The 27,477-nt window shown below is 44.9% G+C and overlaps 1 protein-coding gene across 1 annotated transcript in view; it reads left to right on the top strand.

Moving 5' to 3' along the window:
- PRODH (proline dehydrogenase 1) overlaps positions 1 to 23,020 on the top strand; it is a 47,242-nt gene extending 24,222 nt beyond the window's left edge. The window contains exons 9-14 of the mRNA XM_026717030.2: positions 2,603 to 2,695; positions 15,800 to 15,946; positions 18,523 to 18,698; positions 18,786 to 18,884; positions 21,566 to 21,654; positions 22,473 to 23,020. Coding sequence (XP_026572815.1) covers positions 2,603 to 2,695; positions 15,800 to 15,946; positions 18,523 to 18,698; positions 18,786 to 18,884; positions 21,566 to 21,654; positions 22,473 to 22,666 — 798 coding nt within the window. The 3' untranslated portion in view covers positions 22,667 to 23,020. The remainder of the gene's footprint in view (positions 1 to 2,602; positions 2,696 to 15,799; positions 15,947 to 18,522; positions 18,699 to 18,785; positions 18,885 to 21,565; positions 21,655 to 22,472) is intronic.
- Positions 23,021 to 27,477: the final 4,457 nt, after the last annotated feature.

The raw sequence follows: 27,477 nt of genomic DNA, 5'->3' as shown, positions 1-27,477 counted from the left end.
CTGGACTCCCTGACTAGTCCCCGTTCTTCCCCACTGTCCGATTCTGCTGCCGTCTGCACAGGCTGCCAGTGAACCACAACAGTTCCAACTAGCCCTCTCCAAACTTCAAAGTTCTGTTTTATTAGACTTGTCATATTGGCACATCTGGGAAAATCCGAATCTGAGATTTCCAAGTTTTCCCTTTCCAAAAGAGAAATCAAAGATCCATTCCCTGCACCGACCAGTCCATCACATGGTCCAGTCCAATCTTCGTCCCAAGTGGAGACATCCCTCCAGTCACTCCCTTCCAGGTGCAGGGCAACTTGTCCTTGACTCTCTGAGAAAGGAATGTTGTTGTGGTTAATCTCCTACTTCACTATGAAATCCTCCTTCCCAAATTCCCAGGCACTGAATGGGGCAGCCTCGAATCTTCCAAGAAAAAAGATGACTTCCCAGGCTGACACACACACTTCTCGGTTTAGGGCAATAGCAACTCTAAGGGGTGTGGACTTCAACTCCCAGAATTCTCCAGCCAGCATAGCCTTAAAGTTGCCCTGGTGGAGAAACACTAGTTTTAGGGAGCTGCAGTTTTAAAATTCTCCCAAATACAGAAAGGCTGCACGCCCCCCCCGCCCCCCGATCACTTTCAGTTCAAGGATTCAGAGTGGGAGAATGATGTGCTGTTTCTCTAAATATGCTAGTCCACAGTGAGTTGTCTGCCCCCCACACCCCACCCCTCGGTAAATGTCAGGACTGCAAAGTCCGTAGAGGAACATCCATTCCTTTCACAAGATCTGTGAGGCACGTTCTCAGCATTTAAGGAGCGGTGGTTTATTTATTTTGTAAATTTCCTTCACTAAATTGATATGCCCCCCACCTCGTATCAAGCAACCCTTGGCCTGAGCGTAATCTCTCCCCTGCAGCTGAATAAGGAGCAGGGTGGGGCCTTCCCTTCCTCTAGGCTGAACCGGCTGCAGAAAAGCCATCCTTTGGCCAGGCTGGCTGCCAGCTTTCCAATAAGTGAGGACTGGCTCCTTGAACTTCTGCTGGGAGAAGAGAATGGGCAGAGAAATGATAAAGGGCCAGGATGCACTTTGGCTGGCAGTTGGGAGCCTCTGTGGCTCCCTCCTCGCCTTCCTGCCCCCCCCCCTTACAATGACAGGCCTATTTTATTAGGAGACAAGCCACATTTGCTGCCCTTTCAGTAGCTTGCACATCAGATGCCATGTGAGGGCCATTGGGGTAGGACAGGGAGCGCAGAGTTTCCTGGGGAGTCAGCCTACCATCCAACTCTGGGCTGCAAGGTCATGGCAGGCTCTTTAAGGCTGAGCTTGGCTTTCCTTATACCTGTGCATAAATTAGACCTGAAGACTAGATTTGAGCAAATTCAGGTGGAGCCATTAAAGTAGTTCCAGGCATCTGATGTTTGCACAGAGGGTGTGCTGTCCCACTCACTCACGTGCACACGCAATGGTGGTGTCAGCATTCCAGAAAACCTCCACTCCAACAAATAACTCCAAGGCAGACATTGTCTCCAAAGTTCCCTTTTATTTGAGTAGTAAACTGGCACATCTGGGGAATCCTGAATCTGAAAGTTCCAGGCTTCCTTGCAATAAGTAAAAAATGGCAAATCCACTCCCTGCACCCGTCATCGCATCACATGCCCCAACTTGAGACGTCCTCTCACCCAGGTGCAGAAATGACATGACCCTGACTTAGAAGAAGAATGCTATTATGTCTAACCACATACACTCCATGAAATTCCCCCTCCCATTTTCCCAGGCTCAAGAATGTGGCAGTGTGGAAGCGTCCGGGGCTAATATGGCTTCCAAAGCTGACAGGTGGTTTAGTAAATTTATTAAGGTATTAAGGTTGGCTCAGCCTTCCATCCTTCCAAGGTGGGTATAATAATGAGAGAACCCAGATTGTTGGGACCAAAGAGGCTGACTCTGTAAACTGCTTAGAGAGGGCTGGAAAGCACTGTGAAGCAATACAGTCTAAGGCAGTGATGGCTAACCTTTTCAGCTGGGTGTGTCGAAAATCGGGAAAAAGTGTAGCCTTCCTCGGGTCGTGTGTCACCTCAAGAAATATCAATAATTTGGTTTATGACGGACCGGGCTGGGGTGATCACACAGGGCTGTGAAACTCGTCTCCCTGGTCTCAGGGCTGCAGGTGCAGGATGTGGGGATCGGAAGGCCACCTTACAGGGCTGTGAACCTCATGTATCTCCTTTCCTCCTGTAGCGTTCCTGAGGTAATGAAACTGACAAACCTCAGTTTATGGCGGTTAAAACTGGTTCTCTGCTGCAAAGATCTTGCGGCAGCGGTGACACCGCGCCTCCACGCAACAAGCAGGGAGCAGGGATTGGAGCAGAGCACAGGCAGCCTCTAAATGTGCAGGTTTTCCCCACACCAACAGGCGTGTCAGTCAAAGTGCCTCGGCGTGTCACGAGTGACATGCGTGTCATAGGTTAGCCATCACTGGTCTAAGGGCTATCGCTATTATTAATATTCCCCAGTAAATCCCTTCACCAAAACCTCAGAACTGTCCCAATGAAGAATGCCCTCAAGCTTCATTTTAATGTCTGAAAATACTTTCTAATCTCCTCTCTCAACCGTCTCAGACTGGCCAGCTGGAGCCGCTTCTCTCTCGCTTCACCCAGGAAGAGGAGAGGCAAATGAAGCGTATGTTGCAGCGCATGGACGTCCTGGCCAAGGTGAGACACCCCCGCCCCCACTTTCTGCTTTGGGGATCGAGGGAGGCCGCAACAGCAGCAGCAGCAGCAGCAGAAGACAAGCTGCCTAGAGCATCTCTTATATATATATAAGATGAGATTCTGCCGAAACGTTGCTACAACTTTAAAAGCACAACCACAATGACGTGGGAAAATACCCAAACAAAGCTGAATGCCATACATGTAAGTACCCACGAAAACTTAAGAATATATATATATATATTTTCTAGTGTGTGTGTGTGTGTGTATGTATATATATATATATATATATATATATATATATATATATATATATACACACACACACACACACATACATACTAGAAAAAACATTTATTTGACATACATTTAAAACAGACAAATCAACATATATATACACACACACACACATACATTTTACAGCGTATATTGAGCAATGGTTAAATTTTTTTTCTTTATCATTGACGTGATCTGCCTTGTTACAATAACTCCTTCATTCTTTTAATGTTTTAATTTCTCTATATAGTTTATAATTAAATGCATGTCTTCTGTCATTTCCATAACATCCAAATATCAAATATTACCTTTTCTTTAACCAATCATACCAAATGTTCCATATTTCATAATAGTCACTAACTATCTTGTTTATTTTTTAACAATTTGGTTAGGCTATCCATCTCAGCACATTCATGTATTTTTTCAATTACCATATCTTCTGAAGGAATGAAAGACAGTTTCCAGTTTTGTGCGTAGGTTATTCTGGCCGCAATTATAATGTGCAAAATTAAATATTGATATTTTTTCTCCATGTTTAAATCTATCATATTTAGCAGAAAGGTTTCAGGTTCAAGTTTTAAATTTTGTTTTGTTATATTTAAAATCCAATTTCTAATATTCCTCCAAAACTTCTGAGCACATGGGCAAGTCCACCACATGTGAAAATATGTTCCTTGTGCATAGTTACATTTCCAACAGTTGGGTGGTAGGTTGGGGAACATTTTAGCCAGTCTCATAGGAGCTAGGTGCCAGCGATGAACCATTTTATATAACTTTTCTTTATACGAGACTGACATGGTTAATTTGTAATTTGTTTTCCAGATGTGTTCCCACTTATCTAATTCAATACTATGACCCACATTTTTAGCCCAAATTATCATAGATTCTGTGACTGCTTCTTCTTTTAATTTGTAGTCCAAAAGATATTTATGTTTTACTAATTGTTTTCTTTTCCTCTCCTAGCCATATTTTATCTAATTCTTGTGGGGTCATATTAAAGCCAAATTGTTCTCTATCTTTTTTATAATGGGTTTGTATTTTTGCAAAGGGCCACCATGCTATCTCCTTTCCTTGAATTTGTATTTGGTTCCTATCTTTAAGCTCTCCAGTATCATATAGTAAATCTGTATACGTGACAATATTTTCATAATCCAATAGATTTGGATATGTGACTGCTTCCAATGTAGTGGAACCTTTGGGTAGTGGTTTTTTTTCATCTTTCCCCAGATATTGAACAACACATTTCTGACATGGTGCCTTTGGAAATATGAATGTTGTTTAGATTTTCCATCCCACATGAAGGCGTGCCAGCCAAGTTGGAGATCAAAACCTTCTAACACTAATAACCTATTTTCTAATTTAACCCAATCCTTAAGCCAGTTTACTATAGCAGCATCATAATATAATTCAAAATCCGGAAGGCTAAATTTTTCTCCATTTTTCTTGGCATCCTGTAATAATTTATATTTCGCTCTGGGTTTTTTCCTCTGCCATATAAATTTAGATATACATTTGTTTAGTTCTACACAAAAATTCTTTTCCAACTTGACTGGCACTGTCTGAAACAGGTACAACAGTTTTGGCAAAATATTCATTTTTACTATCGAAATACGTCCCAATAGCGATAACTGCAATTTGGCCCAATTATTTAAATCTTTTAACTATTTGCATTATTAACTTACCATAGTTATCTTTTTTAATTGATGAACATCTAGCAGTCAACCAGATCCCTAAGTATTTTACTTTATTTACCACCTGCATACCTAATTTATTCGCTAGTTCTTCCTTCTGCTCCTTTGTACAGTATTTTGTTAACACTTTTGTTTTCTCTCCTGAGCTGTTCAGAGCATCCAGTAGGAGTGGGAGGTGCTTCAGTCTCTGCATGTCTAGGCTGGGCTGAATTTGTGGAACGCTCCTCCTCCTCCACGGGACTCCTCCCCAGCGTTCCCCAGTTTTGGCTCAGCCTCGTTGTGGATAGGCAGTGCTTTTTGTTCTTCCTTGGGCAGAACAGGAGTATTACTCAGCAGGTTTGGATATAGTCCAGTTCGTTGTTTTTTTTTTCCAGGCTTTTAGCCTCCAAATCACTTTATGATCTCCCAACGTTAGCTCTCTCCATCTGGTCGTCGGAGATCATTTGCATTTTCGGGCAGTGCTGTTTCACGCCCGAAGCGGCGGGCAGCTTCGGCATTGTTCCGAGCCGCCCCCCCACCCCCCCCGCATCTGCTTGTTGTACTCCCTGCCATTGTCATTCCACATTGCCTTTATATCGGCAATAGCGGCGTGGGCATTTTCGCTCTCATCCGAGTCGTATCGTTGAGTTTTCCCCTCAGAACGCCGTTTTGGTGTGGAAAGCAGTAAGAATTCTTTCCACCCCTTCCCCTGCTGTTCCTTTTAGCCACAAAGAGAAGCCGTCGGAGGCATTTCCCCATGCAGCAGGAGTTTGTTGCTGGGAAGCGCGCACGCGCCAAAAATAACGGCCATTGTTTTTGCCTTTCCCTTTTAAAAAAACAAAAAACTGTGTGGCCGCGCTATTTGTAACTCGAGCTGTGTGAGGTAGTTTTCCTTCCCGATCAGAGGTTTTTCCTTCTGATAACCTAAGGAATAATTACACCTCATTTTCTTATTAGATTCAAGGCCATCCATGTATTATTGTTGGCTTAACCCTCACAGCCTTACCCAGCGGCACAACAGTGAGCACCCAGGCCCATGTCCGCCTGTGCAGGGAAGCTGTTGAAGGCCTCTCTTTATTATCTTGGCCTTTCAGGCGTTCTTAGTTTGGCTGTTTGGATATTCACTCTATCAAGCTGTTTATATATATATAAAATATATATATATATATATATATATATATGTATGTATGTATGTATGTATGTGTATGTGTATGTGTATGTGTATGTGTATGTGTATGTGTATATGTGTATATGTATATTTGTGTGTATGTATATGTATATTTGTGTGTATGTATATGTATATATGTGTGTATATATGTATGTGTGTGTGTGTGTGTGTGTGTGTGTGTGTGTGTGTATATATATATATGACTTTCATTCACTCCAATAATAATCATAATCATAATAATATTCAGTATTAATATCTTAATAAGGAAAGATATTATTACTGTGATACGACTCATATCATATATACATATATCTTAATTGAAAACAAAACAAAAAACAGAACAAGGGGATAAGATATTATCAGGGCAACTGGTCCCTTCTTGGATCAGGCTCCTTGGGCGTGCCAACCGCCTCAACGGTATCGCTTTGAATAACGAGGATACTGCATCTCTTTCAATTCAAAATGGCAGGCGGTAGTAGCTCTCAGACCTCAACATCAAGGGTCAAAGCTACATCTCAGCACAAATCCAAGCAGACAAAAGGTCATTCTAAAACTTCAGAAAAGGATGCCAACATGCGCCATAAAGCATTAGAAAAGCAAATAGGTGTGCAAGGGAGGCACACAAGGCCTCAAAGGATCTTCTGCCCCCCAATCCAGTACCATCTACCTCTTCCCATCCTCCTCCTCCCCTAGATCTCTCCCTCTCATCCAGACACAGCTTGGTTTCCCAGAGTCAACAGGCCCAATTACCTGGAACACAGACCACGCGAAGGGCTCCTGAAGCTACATTCACTCCGATGGCTGCCGGTCTTTCAGGACGACATTCTTCCAGAGGAAGTTCCAGAGAGAATGAAGGTCATCCACGCATACGGAGTTTCCTTTGAGGAGCCACAAATTTACACCCTCCAGCAGTACACCATTATCCCACCTGGGACCTTAAGTCCTCGTCGCACTCACTAAGGGCCCTTTTGAACCCTTGAAATTGTCAAGTCTCCAATTTCTGACATATAAAGTAGTTTTCCTTATAGCAATCACTTCTGCTCGTCGTATTTCGGAGATTGCAGCTTTGTCTATCAGACAAGATCTTTGTGTTTTCCATTCTGACCGGGTGGTCCTTCGTCCTGATCCTCCTACGTTTATACCCAAAATTAACTCGGTTTTTCATAGGGCACAAGAGCTGATACTTCCTAATTTTTGTCCCAGACCATCCCAAGGGTTGGAACTACAATGGCATAGGCTTGATGTGAGGCGAGCATTGCGAATATATATTAACCGCACAGCGACTTTCAGAAAAACGGAAGCCTTATTTGTGTCATTTCAGCCCAACACTCAGGGATGCAAGGTCTCATCTTCTACAATAGGCCGTTGGCTATGGGCCGCAATAGCGGAAACGTATCAGACTCAATCCCTGCAGGTGCCCAGGGGCATAACAGCTCATTCAACAAGGAGCGCCGCAACATCGGCAGTGTGGGCCACACAGGCACCAATAACTGAAATTTGTCGAGCCTCTCCATCGCCATTCATTAGGCATTATAAAATAGATGTGTTTGCATCTGCTGAGGCCTCCTTTGGCAGAAGAGTTCTGCAGTGGGTCCACAGGGACCAGGAGGGGATTCCAGGCCAGACGGAGTCCCTCCTGTAGGAAAGGCCAAGCTTTGTTATGTCCCACTACTGGATGATCTGAACAGCTCATTGGAGAAGGGGCGTTGGTACTTACCTGACACCCCCGTTCTCTTTGAGCTGTGATGAGCATCCAGCCCCACCCTTTTTCCATCTGCTGAGGTCCTGTTTCGGCCAACGAATTTGTTAGGGCATTGAGGATGAGGGCGGTTATTTATGGGAAACGCTGGGGAGGAGTCCCGTGGAGGAGGAGGAGCATTCCACAAATTAAGCACCTCCCACTACTGGATGCTCTTCACAGCTCAAAGAGAACGGGCATGTGAGGTAAGTACCAACGCCCTTTTTCTTTGTTAATTTTTAACGCTGCCACCTTTCCATATTCTTCTATTTCTCTTAGTAGTATAGGGCTTGTTTCTAAGGGTTCTTCTAATATAAATGCCATATCATCAGTGAATGCCTGGAGTTTATATTCCTCTTTTTTAATTTTTAGTCCTCTAATCTCTTAATTTTGCCTAATTTGTACTAAGAGAGTCTCTTCTGCCAATATATACAGTAGAAGAGCTAGGGGGCAGCCTTATTTATCTTTATGATATCTGTATTTTCCCATTTATTACTATTTTTGCGGTTTTGCATGTTATAAATTGTCTTAATAAATCCTATAAAATTTTCTACCAAATTTTGGACATTAAGCACAAATGCAAGCTGGCTTCATCTCCTATTGTGGGAGACAGACTCTTTGGCCCTGCCCTCGACCCGCTGCTAATCGAAACCCGAAACAAAAAGAAAGTTCTGCCTTTCCTTTTTCGAAAGTCAGATACTAGAAGCCCTCAGTCCTTTCGGAGGGGATCCTTTCGGCCCTTTTATCAGGGATTCTTCTCACCCAGATACCAGAGACCTCCATCTTTCAGATCAGGGCAGCAGCCAGAGAGGTCCAACTTCGGGGATAAGAACAGAAGGGGTGGCTAATCCAAGAGATCCTTTCGAGGAGCAGGAAATAGGTCTTTCCGGCGTCCAAGATAACTCCCCAGACCCGGCTCCTATTGGCGGTTGCCTTAAATTACTCACGGACCAATGGGACTCCTCAACGTCTGATTCCTGGGTCAGAGACACGATCAGATTTGGCCTTGCGCTGGAGTTTCAATCCACTCCCCCAGACTTTTTCATGTCATGCCCTGTTTCCAGAGATGCGGTTAAACGTAATCTTATGGAAACAACTATCCAACACCTACTGGACATACGAGCCATCCTACCAGTAGCCACCAATCAACGAGGGTGAGGTTTCTATTCACATCTTTTTGTTGTTCCCAAGAGTTCCGGGGGGTGGAGAGCAATATTGGATCTGAAACATCTCAATCATTTCTTAGTATATCACAAGTTTAAAATGCACACCCTGCAATCTATCTTACTTGGCATCCGAAAGGGTGACGTCCTTACATCCATAGATCTGATGGAGGCGCACCTACATATTGCTATTCGGCCTTCCCACTATAAATTTCTGAGATTCTGTTACAATAACCACCATTTCAAATATGTGGCCCTTCCTTTCGGACTAGCTTCTGCCCCCAGGACCTTCACGAAGGTTCTCTCAGCGCTAGCTGCTCATCTCCGTGATACCCCCGTACGACTCCAGTGTTATCTTGATGACATCTTGATTTTGTCATCTTCCGCTCATCAAGCAGTCAGAGATACTCAGAACACATTACAATCCCTACAACAACACGGGTTCTCAATAAATTGGAAAAAGAGTCATTTAACACCATCGACTAGGTTAACCCATCTGGGGGCAGTCATAGATACGGTGGAAGACAAAGTTTACCTGTCACCAGATAGACTAAATAGCATTCAGCAATTAGTTAAGGAGATCAGGGGTCTTAAGAGGGTGTCCCTAGCAGAACTATCAAAATTATTAGGCAAGATGATCTCATGTATATCTATCATCCCTTGGGCCCGGCTCCACACTAGATCCCTCCAGTGGTTTCTGCTCCCGTACCAGCACACTGGCCGAAGCAACTCCAAATACAAGGTCAAGGTCCTCATATCTCTCCTCTGGTGGACCAGACCAGGCTGCCTCTTCAAAGAGCCACACAGACTTACCACCGATGCCAGCCTGTTTGGATGGGGAGTGCACGTTCAATCGCTCACAACCCAAGGCCGCTGGTCCACCATAGAACAGTCGTGCAGCATAAACTGGCTGGAGCTTCGAGCAGTACACCTGGCTCTCCGCAGCTTCCTTCCACAGGTACGCAATCAGCACATACTAATATTGACCAACAACATAACAGCCAAAGCTCACATGCTTACAGAAATGGGGGGCACACAGTCGAAATATCTCATGTGGGAAGGGGAGCGTTTGTTTCATTGGGCGAAGAGCAACCTACTTTCCATCAGAGCAGAGCACATTTCGGGCCTGTCGAATACACAGGCAGACTGGCTAAGCAGGGCCACAATCAATCAATCGGAGTGGCGCCTCCATCCGTCCCTGTTTCAAGAGGCAGCCAGGACATTTGGACAGCTGGTGGCGGACCTGTTCACTTCCCCCCTCAATGCTCAGCTCCCGAGATTTTTTTCCAGGTACTCCTCGCAAGGAGCGGAGAACTTCAATTTGCTCCGCTGTTGTTGGCCCCCGGGACTTCTGTAAGCATTCCTGTCACTTCCACTGCTTCCCAAGGTCATCCAGAAACTGCTAGACAAGAGGGCAGAGCTACTTCTAGTAGCTCCTTACTGGCCCAGACGGCCGTGGTTTGCAGACCCCCGCAGTCTATCCGTATCAACACCATGGAGAATTCCGCCAGTCAGGGTCTTGCTAACCCAGGGACCCCTTCAACATCCGGACCCTCAATGGTTGCACATGACCGTCTGGAGGTTGAGCGGAGTCATCTAAAGAGCGAAAAGTTTTCCAACAGAGTTATCGCCATCATCCAAGCCGCCAGATTCCCCTAAACAACTCGCATTTACAATGCCACGTGGTCCAGTTTCTGCAAATGGTGTACCAAGTCTCGAATTGATCCCATCTCTCCATCTGTGGCTCAAATCCTAGAGTTCTTGCAAGAGGGACTTGACAAGGGATTATCACCTAATACATTGAAAAGACAGGTGGTGGCCTTGGCATCAGTTCTCACTTGTGAAGGTCTACTATTTCTTTCCCATCATCCACGCATACGGAGTTTCCTTCGAGGAGCCACAAATTTACGCCCTCCAGCGCTACACCGTTATCCCACCTGGGACCTTAAGTCCTCGTCGCACTCACTAAGGGCCCTTTTGAACCCTTGAAATCATCAAGTCTCCAATTTCTGACGTATAAAGTAGTTTTCCTTATAGCAATCACTTCCGCTCGTCGTATTTCGGAGATTGCAGCTTTGTCTATCAGACAAGATCTTTGTGTTTTCCATTCTGACTGGGTGGTCCTTCGTCCTGACCCAAAATTAACTCGGTTTTTCATAGGGCACAAGAGCTGATACTTCCTAATTTTTGTCCCAGACCATCCCAAGGGTTGGAACTACAATGGCATAGGCTTGATGTGAGGCGAGCATTGCGAATATATATTACCCACACAGCGACTTTCAGAAAAACGGAAGCCTTATTTGTGTCGTTTCAGCCCAACACTCAGGGATGCAAGGTCTCATCTTCTACAACAGGCCGTTGGCTACGGGCTGCGATAGCGAAAATGTATCAGACTCAATCCCTGCAGGTGCCCAGGGGCATAACAGCTCATTCAACAAGGAGCGCCGCAACATAGGCAGTGTGGGCCACACAGGCACCAATAACTGAAATTTGTCGAGCCTCTCCATCGCCATTCATTAGGCATTATAAAATAGATGTGTTTGCATCCGCTGAGGCCTTCTTTGGCAGAAGAGTTCTGCAACGGGTCCACAGGGACCAGGAGGAGATTCCAGGCCAGACGGAGTCCCTCCTGTAGGAAAGGCCAAGCTTTGTTATGTCCCACTACTAGATGATCTGAACAGCTCATGGGAGAAGGGGCGTTGGTACTTACCTGACACACCCGTTCTCTTTGAGCTGTGATGAGCATCCAGCCCCACCCTTTTTCCATCTGCTGAGGTCCTGTTTCGGCCAACGAATTTGTTAGGGCATTGAGGATGAGGGCGGTTATTTATGGGAAATGCTGGGGAGGAGTCCGGTGGAGGAGGAGGAGCATTCCACAAATTAAGCACCTCCCACTACTGGATGCTCTTCACAGCTCAAAGAGAACGGGCATGTCAGGTAAGTACCAACGCCCTTTTTCTTTGTTAATTTTTAACGCTGCCACCTTTCCATATTCTTCTATTTCTCTTAGTAGTATAGGGCTTGTTTCTAAGGGTTCTTCTAATATAAATGCCATATCATCGGTGAATGCCTGGAGTTTATATTCCTCTTTTTTAACTTTTAGTCCTCTAATCTCTTGATTTTGCCTAATTTGTACTAAGAGAGTCTCTTCTGCCAATATATACAGTAGAGGAGCTAGGGGGCAGCCTTGTCTTACTCCCTTATTTATCTTTATGATATCTGTATTTTCCCCATTTATTACTATTTTTGCAGTTTGCATGTTATAAATTGTCTTAATAAATCCTATAAAATTTTCACCAAATTTCATGCCTATCAGTTGTTTAATAAGGAAGTTCCAATTCAGGTTGTCAAAAGCCTTCTGGGTGTCTAAAAATATCAATGTCATTGTCTTGGTTGAGTATACTTCATAATATTCTAATATATCCATAATGGTTCTTGTATTTGTTTTCATTCGCCTATGGGGAAAGAAGCCATTCTGATCAGTGTGGATAATTCTACTTAATACTCTCTTTATTCTTTCCGCCAATATTGTAGCCATTATTTTGTAATCTACATTTAAAAGTGATATTGGTCTATAGTTTTGAATTTTTTGTGGGTCTGATTATTCTTTATAAATGAGGGTAATATATGCTTCCAACCAAGATTTAGGCATGTTAGCATTCTCCAGGGCTTCATTGTACAAGTCCACCAATATCTCCTCTATTGTTTCTTGGAATTCCTTATAGAATTCCGAAGGAATTCCATCTGGGCCAGGGGTCTTATTTGCTTTTTGTGTTCCAACTGCCTTCCTAATTTCTTCTATAGATATTTTATTATTCAAATTTTGTTTCCCTTCATCAGTAATTTCGGGCATCAGTAATTTTCATTCAAATATTGATCAATCCTTTCCGTATACTACAGTACCCCCGCTTTTTTTGTTGTTTGCAAGTGCCGAGTACGTTTTACCCAAATTTATATTCTTTAAGAGGTCTGCTTGATTGTCTGGAATATGCACTTCTTGGATACAAGTTATGTCAGCGTTTTGTTTTTTAAGTTTCTCAAATATCTTAAATTTTGGTGATAGATTTAAACCATTGATATTGACTGAAAGTAAAGTGATTTCTCTATCAGTGTCACTGACGGTGCGAGGCATTTCTCATTTCATTCCTTGTTCTAGGCTCTCTTCTTCTTAGTCTGTTGCCTTCCCCTTCTTCTCTAAGATTTTGGGGTTCAGAGTGTGAATCAGATTCTTTTTCTCCAGAGAGTTGTTCCTCTTGGCTTCTTGTATTTAGGTCGTCTCTACTTTCTTGTTCTTCCTCAGGTCCTAGGTGTCGTTCACGAAATTCCTATGCTTTTTCAATTGTATCAATTTTGTATTTTTTGTCCTGCCATGAAACTAAAAGCCCCTCTGGAGTGAGCCACCTAAATGGAATACTATTTCTAATAAGCTGAGTTGATAAAAATTGGTAGCCCCTTCTCCACTCTCTGACTCTCCTAGGTATTTGTTTCAGTGTAACCGCTTCATGATCTTTGTATACAAGGGGTTCATCTCCGGTCTTACCATAGAGCAGGTCTCGTGCTATCTTCCTCGCAAATCGAATGTGAACCTCTCGGAGTAGTCTATGTCTCCTTGCGTAGTGTGTGTATACTCTGTAGACCTCGTCTACATCATTTTCCATTTCCAGTTTGGGTTTCTGTAAAGCTGCCGCTATCAGATTCATCATAATTGCACTTAAATCTTCCTTTTTGTCTTCCACCACATTTTGGAACCTAAAATGAAATAATGCCTTCTCTAATTCCAAGTGTACCATCGAATCCCGAAGTTCTCAGTAGAGCACTTTCCAATTTTGTTCTGAATCCTATAATTTCTTCTCCACCATCTCCGTTCTTGCCTCTACTAAATTTAATTTCTGTTCATTTTTTATCACTTTTTCCTGCATCTTTCCAATCTTACTATTCAAATTTTGTATTTCATTTTTCACTTGTTCTATTTCAGTTCTCTTCTCTGTTTTCATATCTTCATGGTTCCTCGCTATCAATTCGTGGGTTTTTGCCATCATTTCCTGCATCATAGTGAGTATTGCCTGTACTGTCTACAGGCTTTGAGCTGAACTAGTTTTTTCTGCCAATAGCATTGCATCTATAGATCTCTGCCCCGTAGGTGAAGACATCGTTGTTGTAGTTTTCTTTCCTGATTTTACATTTGTAATTGATGTTGTTGCCATTTTAACTATCTGTAGCAGCTCCTTCCAATCTACCATCAACTATCCCTAGTAGAGCACTATTTTCCTCTCCTTTTCAGTTCAATAGTAATATTAATACATATTATATTATTAATTACCAAAATTCTATTATGGAAAATCACAATCAGCTCTTATTTCTATTTTTTCTTATTGAACTTATTCAACTATTCAAATACTTAAGAGAATTCAGTATTAATCAAATACAGATATATTTACTCACAAGACAGTCTTATATGCTTAATTAATTAATTTAAAGCAGGGAATTCATTAAAGTAATTAAATTCTTATCTATATATAAATATCAATTAATCTATTTCTTTAGAGTTCTTAATTATATGCTTACTTCAGAATAAAAAAAACCTCAGTTTTTTACTATATGATTATTATTTGAAGGTCTGAGTTCTATATTTATACAACACACTTTCAATTGTCCAGTTATTCAAAAATTATTAACCAGTATTCTTAATTCAATATTCTAACACATATATATCTATTAAGATTATGTTTACCAATATTATTTAGTTACATCTATGATTGACCAGTTGAATGATGTCCGTGGATGATGATCTTCTTCTTCTTCTTCTTCTTCTTCTTCTTCTTCTTCTTCTTCTTCTTCTTCTTCTTCTTCTTCTTCTTCTTCTTCTTCTTCTTCTTCTTCTTCTTCTTCTCCTTCTCCTTCTCCTCCCTCCCTCTCCTCCTCCTCCTCCTCCTCCTCCTCCTCCTTTTTGATAAATACCTCATTACAGTTCTTAGTTCAGTTCAAAATGTCCTCTAGAGCATCTCTTATGGGGGCGCAGAAGGGAGGCTTGGAACCAAGGACATGGTTCTCCCGGAGCAACTTCTGCGAGCAACCTGGAAGGGACGGGGTGCCCTCCTCTGCTTTTTCAGTTCCCCCTTCCCCACCCCCCCACCCTGCAAGCCTCTTGTCTCTGCTGGCTCGGGCTGGTTGCTGCTTTTGCTTTCAGTGCACGCAGCCCAGTGGCTTTGCTTCGGTCCCACGGAAGCCCAGGGCTGCAAGGCCACTTGGAGGGTGGATCAAAGAACAAACTGTAAGAGAAACCCAATGAGGAAAGGGAATCTGCTTTTTCCCAAGAGTCCACACTGAAAGTATGTGGCAATCTTTATTGGTATTAAGTGCTTTGTCAAAGTCTTGGCTTTTAGGCAGCACATTCAGTGGGCGCATTTGTTAATCAGGCTACAGCTGGAAGGGACCTTGGAGGTCTTCTAGTCCAGCCTACTGCTCAAGCAGGAGACCCTATGCCATTTAAGACAAGTGGCTGTCCAGTATTTTCTTTAGAAAACCCAGTGCTGAAGCACCAACAACTTCTGAAGGCAAGCTGGTCCACCGGTTAATTGTTCTCACTATCAGGGAGTTTGTCCTTCGTTCCAGGTTGCTTCTCTCCTTGATTAGTTTCCATCCATTGTTTCTTGTCCTGCCTTCTCAGGTGCTTTGGGGAATAAATGGACCCCCCCTCTTCTTTGGGGCAGCCCCTCAAATACTAGAAGACTGCTATTATGTCACCTCTAGTTCTTCTTTTCTCTAGACTAACCAGACCCAAATCCTGCAGCCATTCTTCATATATTTTAGTCTCCAGGCCTTTGTTCATCTTAGTGCTCTTCTCTGCACTTTTACCAAAGTCTCAACATACTTTTTTGTAATGTGGTGACCAAAACTGGCTGCAGTATTCCAGGTGTGGCTTTACTAAGCATTTATAAAGCGGTACTAATACTTCACCTGATTTGGATTATATGCCTCTGTTTATACAACCAAGGATTGTATTAGCTTTGTTGGCTGCTGCTGCACACGGCTGGCTCATGTTCAAGTGATTTAAGTGTTAATCAATCATCATCTTTTACTCGTTCTTTTTAGAAAGCTGTCGGCGTGGGCGTGAGGTTGATGGTGGATGCAGAACAGACCTACTTCCAGCCAGCCATCAGCCGCCTCACTCTGGAAATGCAGCGCCGATTCAACCAGGAGAAACCAGCCATCTTCAACACATACCAATGTTACCTGAAGGTGGGATTTCCTGGTGGTCTCCTACCTACCCAAGTATTGTTCAGGTCTAACCTGGCTTGCTAACGAGCCCAAAGTGGTCATCGCTTCCCCCACACACACACACACACATTGGCCAAAACAGCTGAACTAGACAGGTGGCACTAACAGGTGACCGGAATACTGGAGCAAAAAAGACTTGAGATATATTGATGATTGCATTTATTTCTAAGGAATTCTAACTGGTATTTCTTACTAAACAATCCTAAATTGGAATAGAATGAATAATAGAATAGAATAATAACTTTATTGTCACTCTGAATGGACACTAATTGGCATGCATTAAAGTGAACTTTCATTGCATACAGCTCTCAAAGGGTCTCCACCTCCAATATACATAGTATAGCAGAATAAATTAATAAATGCAGAGTCTAGTTCAGATGTACTAGGCAGATGTGTAGATCTGCACATGGTGAGAAAAACCAATCCTGCAAGTTTACCAGATGGATAGCCTAGGGAACAAAGATGTTGCAGAATCTGGTAATCCTGCTTGAAATAATCTAATCTAAATCAGGTTATGTTGAAATGTTCATCGGGATCGGCAAAATATAAAGATCACCCATCCTTTATTATCTGCTAAAAGGTATTTCCTGATTCCTCCTTACCACCAATTGTTGGGCTAAGTCAGGGGTCAGGGAACTTTTTTACCTCTTACCCCCAAAAATTTATAAACACAGACGTTACCCCTCCCGGCCTCTCCCCCTCCCGGCCACCTCAGGCTGCTGACACATAATTTGGAGGTCGAGGTGGGAGGAGGTGCCCTTCCCCGCGGCTGGGAAGAAGGCGGGATAGCTCGCTCCAGGGAATGAAATGTCACCAGGCTTCCCGAGGGCTTCTGGGAATTTTCTCGGGGCCAAGGCGGCAGTTGCAGGTGCCTCTTCGCTTCCTGTGTGCCTGGCAGTGATGAGAGGCTTCGGGAGGGAGCCGGGCTGGCTGGCTAGTTGGCAGGCAGGCAGGGCCTGGGGGCGAGGAAGCGGGAAGGAGGATGATATTTGGGAGCCACGGTGACACAAACTGCGCGGCAAAAGCGTGCGGTCATCTGCAGCCGGAGGAAAGCGTCCCTTTTCCCAAAATGCTCTGCCCTATGCCAGAAGCTCGCCTTCCCTAAAAAACAGGCGGCGCGGCTCTTGCAGAATCTAGCCTGGAGTCATTTCCGACCCAGGAAACAAGGGTGGGGTGGAGGGGATAAATTTGCCTCAAGGGTGTTTTAATAACTGCTGCTATGCCGATAGTTCCGCCATTGGCCAGCGCAACCTCCTCATTACCCCCAGATTTTCACTTTTACCCCATTTGGGGTAATTTACCCCTGTTCCCTGACCACTGGGCTAAGTGGACGATGCTGGAATAGAGCAGCATAGCGAAGATCTTCATACAGTAATATCAAATGTCGTAATTTTTACAAAGGAACAGATATCAAGGTTTTGGGATTATAGCAATAGCATCAGCAGACTAGACTTATATACCGCTTCACAGTGCTTCACAGCCCTCTCTAAGTGGTTTTACAGAGTCAGCCTCTGGCCCCCAACAATCTGGGTCCTCATTTTATCCATGGAAGGCTGAGTGGACCTTGAGCCTGGTGAGGATGGAACTCCTGGCAGTGGGCAGAAACTGTATTCAGTACTTCATTCTAACCACTGCGCAGGCAGGAAAGGAAGGGAAGGAAGGGGAAGGAAGGAAGGAAGGAAGGAAGGAAGGAAGGAAGGAAAGGAAGGAAGGAAGGAAGGAAGGAAGGAAGGGCAAGGAAGGAAGGAAGGAAGGAAGAAGGAAGGAAGGGCACACTTAAGACTTATATACTGCTTTATAGTGCTTTCCAGCCCTCTCTAAGCAGTGTACAGAGTCAGCCTCTTGCCCCCAACTATCTGGGTCCTCATGGAAGGCTGAGTCGACCTTGAGCCTGGTGAGGATGGAACTCCTGGCAGTGGGCAGAAACTGTATTCAGTACTTCATTCTAACCACTGCGCAGGCAGGAAAGGGAAGGGAAGGGAAGGGAAGGAAGGAAAGGAAGGAAGGAAGGAAGGAAGGAAGGAAGGAAGGAAGGAAGGAAGGAAGGAAGGAAGGAAGGAAGGAAGGAAGGAAGGAAGGAAGGAAGGGCAATTCCTCATTTTACCCACCTCAGAAGGATGAAAGGCTGAGTCAACCTTGAGCCTGGGGAGAATCAAACTGCTGGCAGTTGGCAGAGTTAGCCTGCAATAGTGCATTCTAACCACTGTGCATAATGGATGAAAGGAAGGAAGGAAGGAAGGAAGGAAGGAAGGAAGGAAGGAAGGAAGGAAGGAAGGAATAATAGCAATCGCCCTTAGACTTATATACCACTTCATAGGGCTTTCCCTATGAAGAGAGAGTCAGCATCTTGTCCCCCACAATTTGGCTACTCGACCTCCGAAGGATGGAAGACTGAGTCAGCCTTGAACCATTATAAGTGCCAGAAGAATCCTGTTTTTCCTTGGAAACTTTTAAAGTCCAAGGCACATTCCTGGCCCAGCCGATTCTCAGACTCTTCCTTCTCCTCCTCCTCTTCCCACTTCTCTCCCTCCAAACAGGAGGCCTACGACAATGTGACCATCGATGTGGAGCTCTCACGTCGGGAAGGCTGGCATTTTGGAGCCAAGCTAGTAAGAGGCGCCTACATGGAGCAGGAACGAAGTCGGGCAGCTGAAGTGGGCTATGAGGACCCCATCAACCCAACCTACGAAAAGACGAGCGAAATGTACCACAGGTGGGGGACAAGGTGGTGGTTCTGGGCTCTAAGAGGGAAAGGGACACCTGGGAGGTGATCTGACACCTTCATCTACCTTTCCTGCAGATGCCTGGACTTCATCTTGGAGGAGATCCGGCACAACCGGAAAGCCAACGTGATGGTTGCTTCTCACAATAAAGACACAGTCAAGTTCACCCTTGGCAGGTACTGGTCAATGTGAGGCCCACCAACCCATCTTTTTTTTAAAATAATTTTATTTATGATTTTTTTCTTCAACATCCATATGTTGTCAAGATTCTGGCAGTTCCCCCAATTAAATTATGAGTCTCAACAAACAGTCTGATAATCCAGAAGGTCCTTGACTGCGTGGAAATGGACATACTTACCCAAAAACTAAAGGATGAGGCAGACTCAAAATATAGTACAACTTGGGAAGAATGGTGCAATTGGATTAAGGATAAAAACCAGGGAATAAAAAGATAAGGAAAGGAAAAAATAAAGGGGTTAGCTTAAGAGTATTTACCAGAAACAGGAAATGAATATTAGAAAAATGGTTTTTGAGAAAAGAACACACCGTCTAGTTGATTAGAAACACATTTGTTTCATGTGTATTGGTTGTGTTTATTACAATGGTTTCGTTTTTAACGAAATGTGTTGTATTATGCATTGTATATACATTTTTTAATCTTTAATAAAGTTTATTTTTTAAAATTTTAAAAATAAATAAATAAATCATGAGTCTCGAGCCAAACTTCCAAAACTTCAAAAGGATTTATTAGGAGTTAACATGTCTGTCACTGCCTAGGTGCAGCCGACTCTGAGACACATAATTCCTTGTCACCCTTGACCCTGGTTTTCCCCCACCCCCTGGGTGTATCGTAATTCATATCCTCCAATGGGTCACGTCCATAGCCCAGAGTCATCAATCATGCTCTCCAGTTTGAATTTTGCCCCGCAGGAACTTCAGTCACCTAGTTACTATCTTTGAAAACATTTATGTCATGCACTTTCAGTTTGCAAGCTGCCGCACTGCTCCCCCCTCCCTTTCTGTTGGCAACTCTAAAAAGACCATAGAAATATTTTATGAGTTGACATAAGTGCTTAGTGAACAGTATATTCAGGGGTGGGCTGCTGGGGGTTCGCAAGGATTCAGGAGATCCTTTAGCTAAGTTTCTGTGCAGTTCAGAGAACCTCCAAATCCCACCCCTCCTAGGAGTCCCCATGGGGTCCATTTGGGATGCAGGTAAGTGCAGGGCACACACGGAGGCTTGGGGAAGGTGGAAAATGGGCCTCCCGGAAGTTTGGGAAGGCTGGAAATGGGCCCATTTCCAGCTTCCAGAGAAACTCTGGTTTTCACCCTCCCAGAGGCTCAAGGAAAGCCTCCGGAGCCCAGGGAGGGCAAAATTGCCCCACCCTCGGCATGGTGCAGGAGACCGACTAGGCCATGCCCACCATTGCCACGCCCACCCAGCAACTGGGCAGAGAACCTTTTGCTAAAAATTTTGAAGCCCACCCAAGTGTATTATCTGGGTCAGTATACGTTGCACACAATTATGATATTACCATTTAAGTATGCATAATCATAATTTTTCAACTTCTAGCATTTGCGTATGTATAGCAATTATAATATGCTCTATTATATTTCAGTATACATTAATAATATTTTCACAATTTCTATTTTCTAAGTCTTTTTTCTAACACTTCATAAAATAACCACCATTTAAAAAAAAAATATTCTATATCTATCCATCGTCTCTTGTTCTTTTTAGAATTTCAACTCATATTAACTTTGTGGGTATCTTGCAACTCCTTTTATCGTGTTTATTTAATCTAAATATTTCCTCTGCCACAGCATCTGTCTCTTGCTGTTGGATCTCCATCTAATAAAGCCTGAATTCAGAGGTGGGTTTCTACCAGTTCTGTCCACCTCTGTAGAATCGGTAGCTCTGAAGAGCAGCAGACATAGAACCGGTTCTATGTCTGCTGATGTTTTTGCCCACCCGCCCACCTGGGTTCTTACCTAATCTTTATTTCCTGATTTTTCAACTTCAGCTGCCGAACGAGGCACAGCTGCAGTTAAAAAAGCAGGAAAAAGGGGCTGTTTCAAAGGCTGCTTCTCTGAACAAAGCATGCTGATGACGATTTACAGGTGCGTGGCTCCAGCGTGCAGGGAAGCTCGTAAATCCCGAACCGGTAGTTAACCCTGTCGTATCCCACCCCGCTTGAATTCTCTTCCTAGAATTCTCAAGCAAGGGCCATCTTGCCCTGTCATGCCCCTGTCAAAATCTGATTCCAAGGGGGAGGCCAAGCAGCTGACAGGGAGTGGGAGTGTGGCTCTGTTGGCTGTGGAAGAAACTGGGGAAGGGCAGAGACAGAGAGGTAGAGCAAGGCAGAGAGAGTTCAGAGGAAGATCCAGGCCCACTCCTTCTTCATCCTAGGGCACACAGGGAGGAACGGAGAAGGGAATGTGAGTTGCAGGGCTTACAGGGGAGGAAAGGGCCCTGATTCCCTTCATTAGCTGCAGCTGGGAACACAGCGTTTAAAAAGAGAGTTTGTTCACAGCAACTTGTTGGAAGCAAATCATATATTATCTTGTTTGGTCAAGGCTTAAAGACTGTTCTTGGGAGAGTTTTTTTTTTTCTCCAGCTGAAGGTAGTGGACACTGGGACAAAGTATTAAAGGGACTTTTCTTACTGTGACTGTGTTGCCTTTGTGCCATGCCCCTTTGGGTCATCACATGCCCTGGACATTGTTCGAGATGGTGTGTGCACACCTGGAAGGAGGGTTGGGGAAGGCTATTCTGCAGCCCGGTGGAAGAGCACATCTGGAGCCCCTGTGGTTGTCTTCTGAAATCCTTTCTTCTTCTTCTTCTTCTTCTTCTGCAGGATGGCAGACCTTGGCATCCACCCTTCAGAGAACAAGATCTACTTTGGGCAGCTCCTGGGCATGTGTGATCAAATCACCTTTCCTCTTGGTAAGGCAATGCTGCAATAAGAGTGATGGGACTCTTGACCAATGGCGAGGGAGGGGGCTGAGTTGAGAAAGTGCAATCAACTGGCTTCTGGTGTCAGGATTCCGGCATTTACCCCCATTTAAATCATGAGTCTCGAGCCAAACTTCCAAAACTTCAGAAGGATTTATTGGGAGTTAACACGTCCAGCATTGCCTGGGTGTAGCCGACTCTGAGGCACATCATTCATTGTCACCCTTGACCTTGGTTTTCCCCCACCCCCTGGGTGTATCATAATTCATATTCTCCAATGGGACACATCCATAGCCAAGAGTAATCTTACTCTCCCGTTAGAATTTTGCGCGGCAGAAACTTCAGTCACGTAGTTGCTCTTAAAGCTTTGGAATCCTTATTCATCCTTATTCATCTCTGCCACGTAGCTTAAGAAAGTGGGAGGGGTGATTTTAATTGAGTAGCTCTTAGTACACAAAATAGAATTCTTTTGTTAGTTCAAGGTCAAAGAGTGTGGCACAGGAAGAAATAGAACTTACTTTGGGATTGGTTCGTGTCATGTGATGATGAGTAAAAAGGGGGAAGTTTGTAGGTTGAGACGTTGTGGGAAGTCTGGGAAACTTTTAGTTTCGAGATTCCACAGATGTGCCAGGTGCTATTCTAATGAAGGTACTTTTGAGATTTTGCTTATGTATGGAATGCACTTTCGATTTCCAAGTTGCCACACTGCTCTTTCAAACCCCTTTCCCCCCCTCCCTTTCTGTTGGCAACTCTGAAAAGACCATAGAAATACTTTATGAGTTGACATCTGGATTCCCTCCTCCCTCCAGGTCAAGCCGGGTTCCCGGTGTATAAATACGTCCCCTACGGCCCCGTGAAGGAGGTCCTGCCTTACCTGTCCAGGAGAGCCCAGGAGAACCAAGGCCTCCTGGCACGAGCAGAGGAGGAGCAGCAGTTACTCTGGACTGAGCTGAAGCGGCGTCTGTTTGCAGGGGCCCTCCTCAATGCACCGAGCCCCCCTTAAGTACTTCTCCCCAGCTGCCTGGACACTGGGACGGCTTGGACAGAGACCCCAGTCAGGCCAAATCGCGGATGCTTCCTTGCTGGCTGACCGGATTCTCTCGCGCCCGGTGCCAGGTGGCACAGCTTCTCGGGGTCTGAGGCCCTGGCAACCGAGGTCCCAAGTGTAGCAGCTACTCTAATATCATGCACCTTTATGGTACCTGCCCATTGCCATCTCCCAGATTTAACACCAGGTACTCTGGGCTACCGAGTGATGGGGTTCAGAATCTCCAGGTGCCCTTTGTCACCTGTTTGCTCTTCTGCTTGTCCTTCTCTGGGATGAAGGTGGCTGTATCAATAAAATTCTTTCCAGAAACTGCTGCATGAGTGACGGCCGGGTTGCAGAAGAGCCTTTTCCCAGGACAGCCATTGAACTCCTGGTTGGTCTCTGGATGAGATCACACCCCTTTCTCTGAGGTTTGCAGCTCTCGCAAAACTGCCATCTATTTAGCCACAGTTTATTAGTCAATCAAGCAGAGAGGGTTTGCAAGGACTGTTCTGACCGAGGCTTCCCAAGATCATGAAGCTGACTCCTCGTCCCAATAAAACCCCTTTTATTTAGGTTATAAAGGGAATTCCTCTCCAGCAAAGTCCCGGCCAACAGCCTTTCATGAGATTTCACAATTACAGACTTTTATCAGGCTTGGAGAGTTGCCAGGCCGATATCTTCCTAACGCCAAACTGTAGCAACAATTACTTGGCAAGATCTTCACCCTAACAAATTGAACTAATTGTCTCCTGCAAACCCCACTCCCCTTTCGCTCCTCCTTATTCCCTAGGGGAGGGGCCATTCACCGTCCACCTGAGGCTTTACTCCCAAGTCGGCCCTTGTTCCTTAACTGTTCCCTTCTCCTGGCAGCTCTGCGCATGCACACATTGGGAACAGGCTCCAGCTGTTCTTCTGCCTCACTGATCTCTGATTCCGAAGGCAGCAGTCAGACAGCCCTGGCCCCATCTCTGCCTTCGAGACAGAGCCCTTGTCAGAGCCTTCCCCAGACTCCAGGACTGGCCCATGTTCCTCCCCAACCTCCTCACTGTCCGAGTCTGGCACCAGTGCTGGTGGGCCACAACAAGGACTTAGAAAGGGGTAAGATATCAGGAGCCAGCATGGATTTCTTAAAAACAAGTTGCACCAGACAGATCCTAGTTTGCTTTGACAACCTGGCTAGATTACTGGAGGAAGAGAATGCAGTGTGCCCCGACTTTAATAAGGCATTTGAAAAACAGGGACCCCGCCTCCTTGAATAACTGGAAGAACGTAGGGACGGGCAGTGGGCTGAGCTGCTATAGCCAGCCCCTGGTCCTTAAGGGGTCCGTGTCAAAAGGAGGAAGAGATGCAGGTGGTACTTGGGGTTCCAGCCTGGGCCAAGGACTCCTCAGCATCTCCACAAATCTCCCAAGATGAGGAGTAGAGGGGTGGTTATAATGTTTGTAGATGATACAAACCTTGGGAAGAGGGGTTGCTAATGTGTTAAAATACACGCTCAAGATTCGAAAGGTCTAGACCAGGGGGCTCCAACCTTGGCAACTTTAAGACTTGTAGACTTCAACTCCCAGAATTCTGGTTGCCAGAAGTTTCACACTTCAAATCCGACCAGGCTCAAGGTTGACTCAGCCTTCCGGGGTGGGTGAAATGTGGAGCCAGATTGTTAGGGCCAATAGGCTGACTCTGTAAACCACTTAGAGAGAGCTGGAAAGCACTGTGAAGCAGTGTATGTCTTGTTCTATTGCTCTTCCTTTTCCCCCTTCCTTCCTTTCCTTTCCTTCCTTCCATGCATGGTGCACAGTGATTAGAAGGCAGTATTGCAGGCTGACTCTGCCAACTGCCAATAGTTCAGTCTTAACTGGCTCAAGGCTGACTCAGCCTTCCAGCCTTCCAAGGTTGGTAAAATGAGGACCCAGACTGTTGGAGGCAAGAGGCTGACTCTGTAAACCGCTTAGAGAGGGCTATAAAAGCATTATGAATCAGTATATAAGTCTAAGTTCTATTGCTATTACTCTTGCTTCAGCCTGCAATCCAAAAGACGTCCACTAGATGGAAGTGTGCTACTCCATTAGGGACAGCCCAGCTACAGGAGAAACCAGCATTCATCTGCATGCACCAGAGCCAAGAACCGGAGGGCAGGAGCGGAGTCCCCCGGCTTGCATTGCTCCAGGTTGTGGGCCCCTACTTTGGGTGCAGAAGAAGACCCCTTTATCTTATTGCAATGAAAGGCCAGTACATGCATAAAACTTCCTCTCTGAGCAAATCACAAAATGAACTCTGCCTAGCAATCCAGCAGTTGTGCATGTTGCATATGGAAGGCAGAATTCAGCAACATGTTAAAAGTTGTGAATGTGTGAAATTAAAAATAAGAGACTATGAGAAGAACATCTGAAAATAAAAAAACTGCAAGTACAACTGGTCAGAATTTAGGTGGGGAAATTTGCCTAAATGTGGGGTTGTCAATTCTGACCATGCCGGCAACAAAACAATATAATTAAATGTGTGCAGGGGTTGATAAACCCTTCACTGCGTGGCAACTTTGGGGTACTAATCTGCCAAGAGATGTTGCAAGACTTATTGCGTCTTCCGGAGATGCCTGGGCCACACCTGCATTATGGGAATGAACAGAATAGAATAGAATAGGAATGAATAGATAATAGAATAGATAGTAGAACAGAATGCAGAATAGATTAGAATAGAACAGGGAATAGAATGGAATAGAATAGAATGGAATAGAAAACAGAATAATAGAAAATGGAACACAGTGGAATGGACCAGACCAGACCAGACCAGAGATGGAGACTAGAGCTGGGACTATGCCATCCCAGACAGAAAGCTGTCCATTATTTTTTTTATTGAAGACTTCCAACAACAGAACAACTCTGCGGGAAAAGCTGTTCCACAGATTAATGGTTCTCAGTATCAGGAAATCCCTCCTTAGATCCAGATTGGGTCTCTAATGATCTTCCACCTATTGCTTCTTGCCCTTCCCTCAAGTGCTTTGGCTAAAAGGTTGATCCCCCCCCGCCCCTCTCTGTGCACGGCCCCTAAAGGACGAAAAGGCAGCCATTATATGTCAATGCATCCTTCTCTTTGTTAGGCTGGACTTATTTAGTTCCCTTAGCCATTCACCACACAGTTGAGCCTCCAGATCCTTTATAATCTTTGTTGCTCTTCTCTGCACTCTTTCTAGGGTCTCAATATCTTTTGTATCCTGGTGATACAAAATCGGACACAGTGTCCTCACCAGTGCAGTACAGTATTATGCTCTATGTGGGGCAACACCCATAAAAGCCAACCCAGTTCTAAGCCGCGTAAACAGAGGAGGGATCGAATCAAGATCACGTGTTAATACCACTTTATAAGGCCTTGGTGAGGTCACGCTTGGAATACTGTATCCAGTTTTGGTTGCCACGGTTGAGACTCTAGAAAGAGTGCAGAGAAGAGCAACGAAGATGATTAGGGGTCTGGAGGCTAAAACATATAAAGAACGGTTGCAGGAACTGGATACGTCTAGAGAAAAGGAGGACTAGGGCTGACATGATAGCAGTGTTCCAATATTGGGGGGGGGAGGCTCCTACAAAGATGAGGGGGTCGAACTATTTTCCAAAGTACCAAAAGGCAAAAAGGCAATTGATGGAAACTAACCAAGGAGAGAAGCAATCTAGAACTAAGGAGAAATTTCCTAACAGTGAGAGCAATCAACCAACAGAGAACAGCTTGCCTTCAGGAGTTGTGGGTACTCCATCATGCAGGAGGTTTTCAAAAAGAGACTGGACAACCATTTATCAGAAATGGTATAGAGTCTCCTGCTCAAAAGCAATAGCCCTTAGACTTACATACTGCTTTATAGTGCTTCACAGCCCTCTCTAAGCGGTTTATAGAGGTCAGCCTGTTGCCCCCAACACTCTGGGTCCTCATTTTACCCACCTGGGAAGGATGGAAGGCTGAGCCTGGTGAGATTTGAAGTGCCAAATTGCAGGCAGCCGGCAGGCAGCAGAAGTAGCCTGCAGTGCTGCACTGTAACCACTACCCCACTGCAGCTCAAACAGTGGGTTGGATTAGAAGACCTCCAATTGGATTAGAAGACCTCCAATTCTATTATTGTATGTTGTATGTTCTCCTCATGATCTTGATGCTACCTCTCTGTTGGTGCAGCTAGGACTGTGTTGGCTTTTTTGTTTTTCCTTCCTTCCTTCCTTCCTTCCTTCCTTCCTTCCTTCCTTCCTTCCTTCCTTCCTTCCTTCCTTCCTTCCTCTTCCTGCCTGCCTGCCTGCCCCCAATTCCAAGGACAGCTTAGAACAAATGAGAGAGTAACAGCCCAAGAGACTGCACTCGCCTGCAGGGGGAAAGAGTCTTTTGAGGGGCACATTTTCTTCTGACGGGCAGCCTGGGATCAAAGAGAGAGAGGTAAACAACTGGCATTCCTCGGCTGGATTCACATATTATTCTAAGATCCCCTTTCCTGACACCACCATTTGTTCGAGGCACAGTTGGCGACTCCGCCCTGCATCACCCAGCCAAGCCAGGCAGCAGCTTTATACGTGGGAATCCATCTGTTCAGAGGGGCTGGAAAAGTGACCGTCACTTATTATATCCCACTGGTCGCAGGCCCCATTCTAGCAAGTCATAAGTGACCACAGGCCATAGGTCAGTTGGGCAGAGGGAAAGGCACTCTGTGGGGAGGAGGCAGCTGGTCCTTCTGGGGCTGCACTGATGCAGAAGAGCCCACGAAAGGATTGGGGAAAGAATGGGGTTTGGACAGTGGTGGGATTCAGCCGGTTGTT

Source organism: Pseudonaja textilis, chromosome 15 (assembly GCF_049901715.1).
Source record: "Pseudonaja textilis isolate UNSWEBS1 chromosome 15, rPseTex1.2, whole genome shotgun sequence".
Lineage (NCBI taxonomy): Eukaryota > Metazoa > Chordata > Lepidosauria > Squamata > Elapidae > Pseudonaja > Pseudonaja textilis.
Note: the sequence above shows the minus strand (reverse complement) of the source record. Positions and strands in the feature narration are given on the sequence as shown.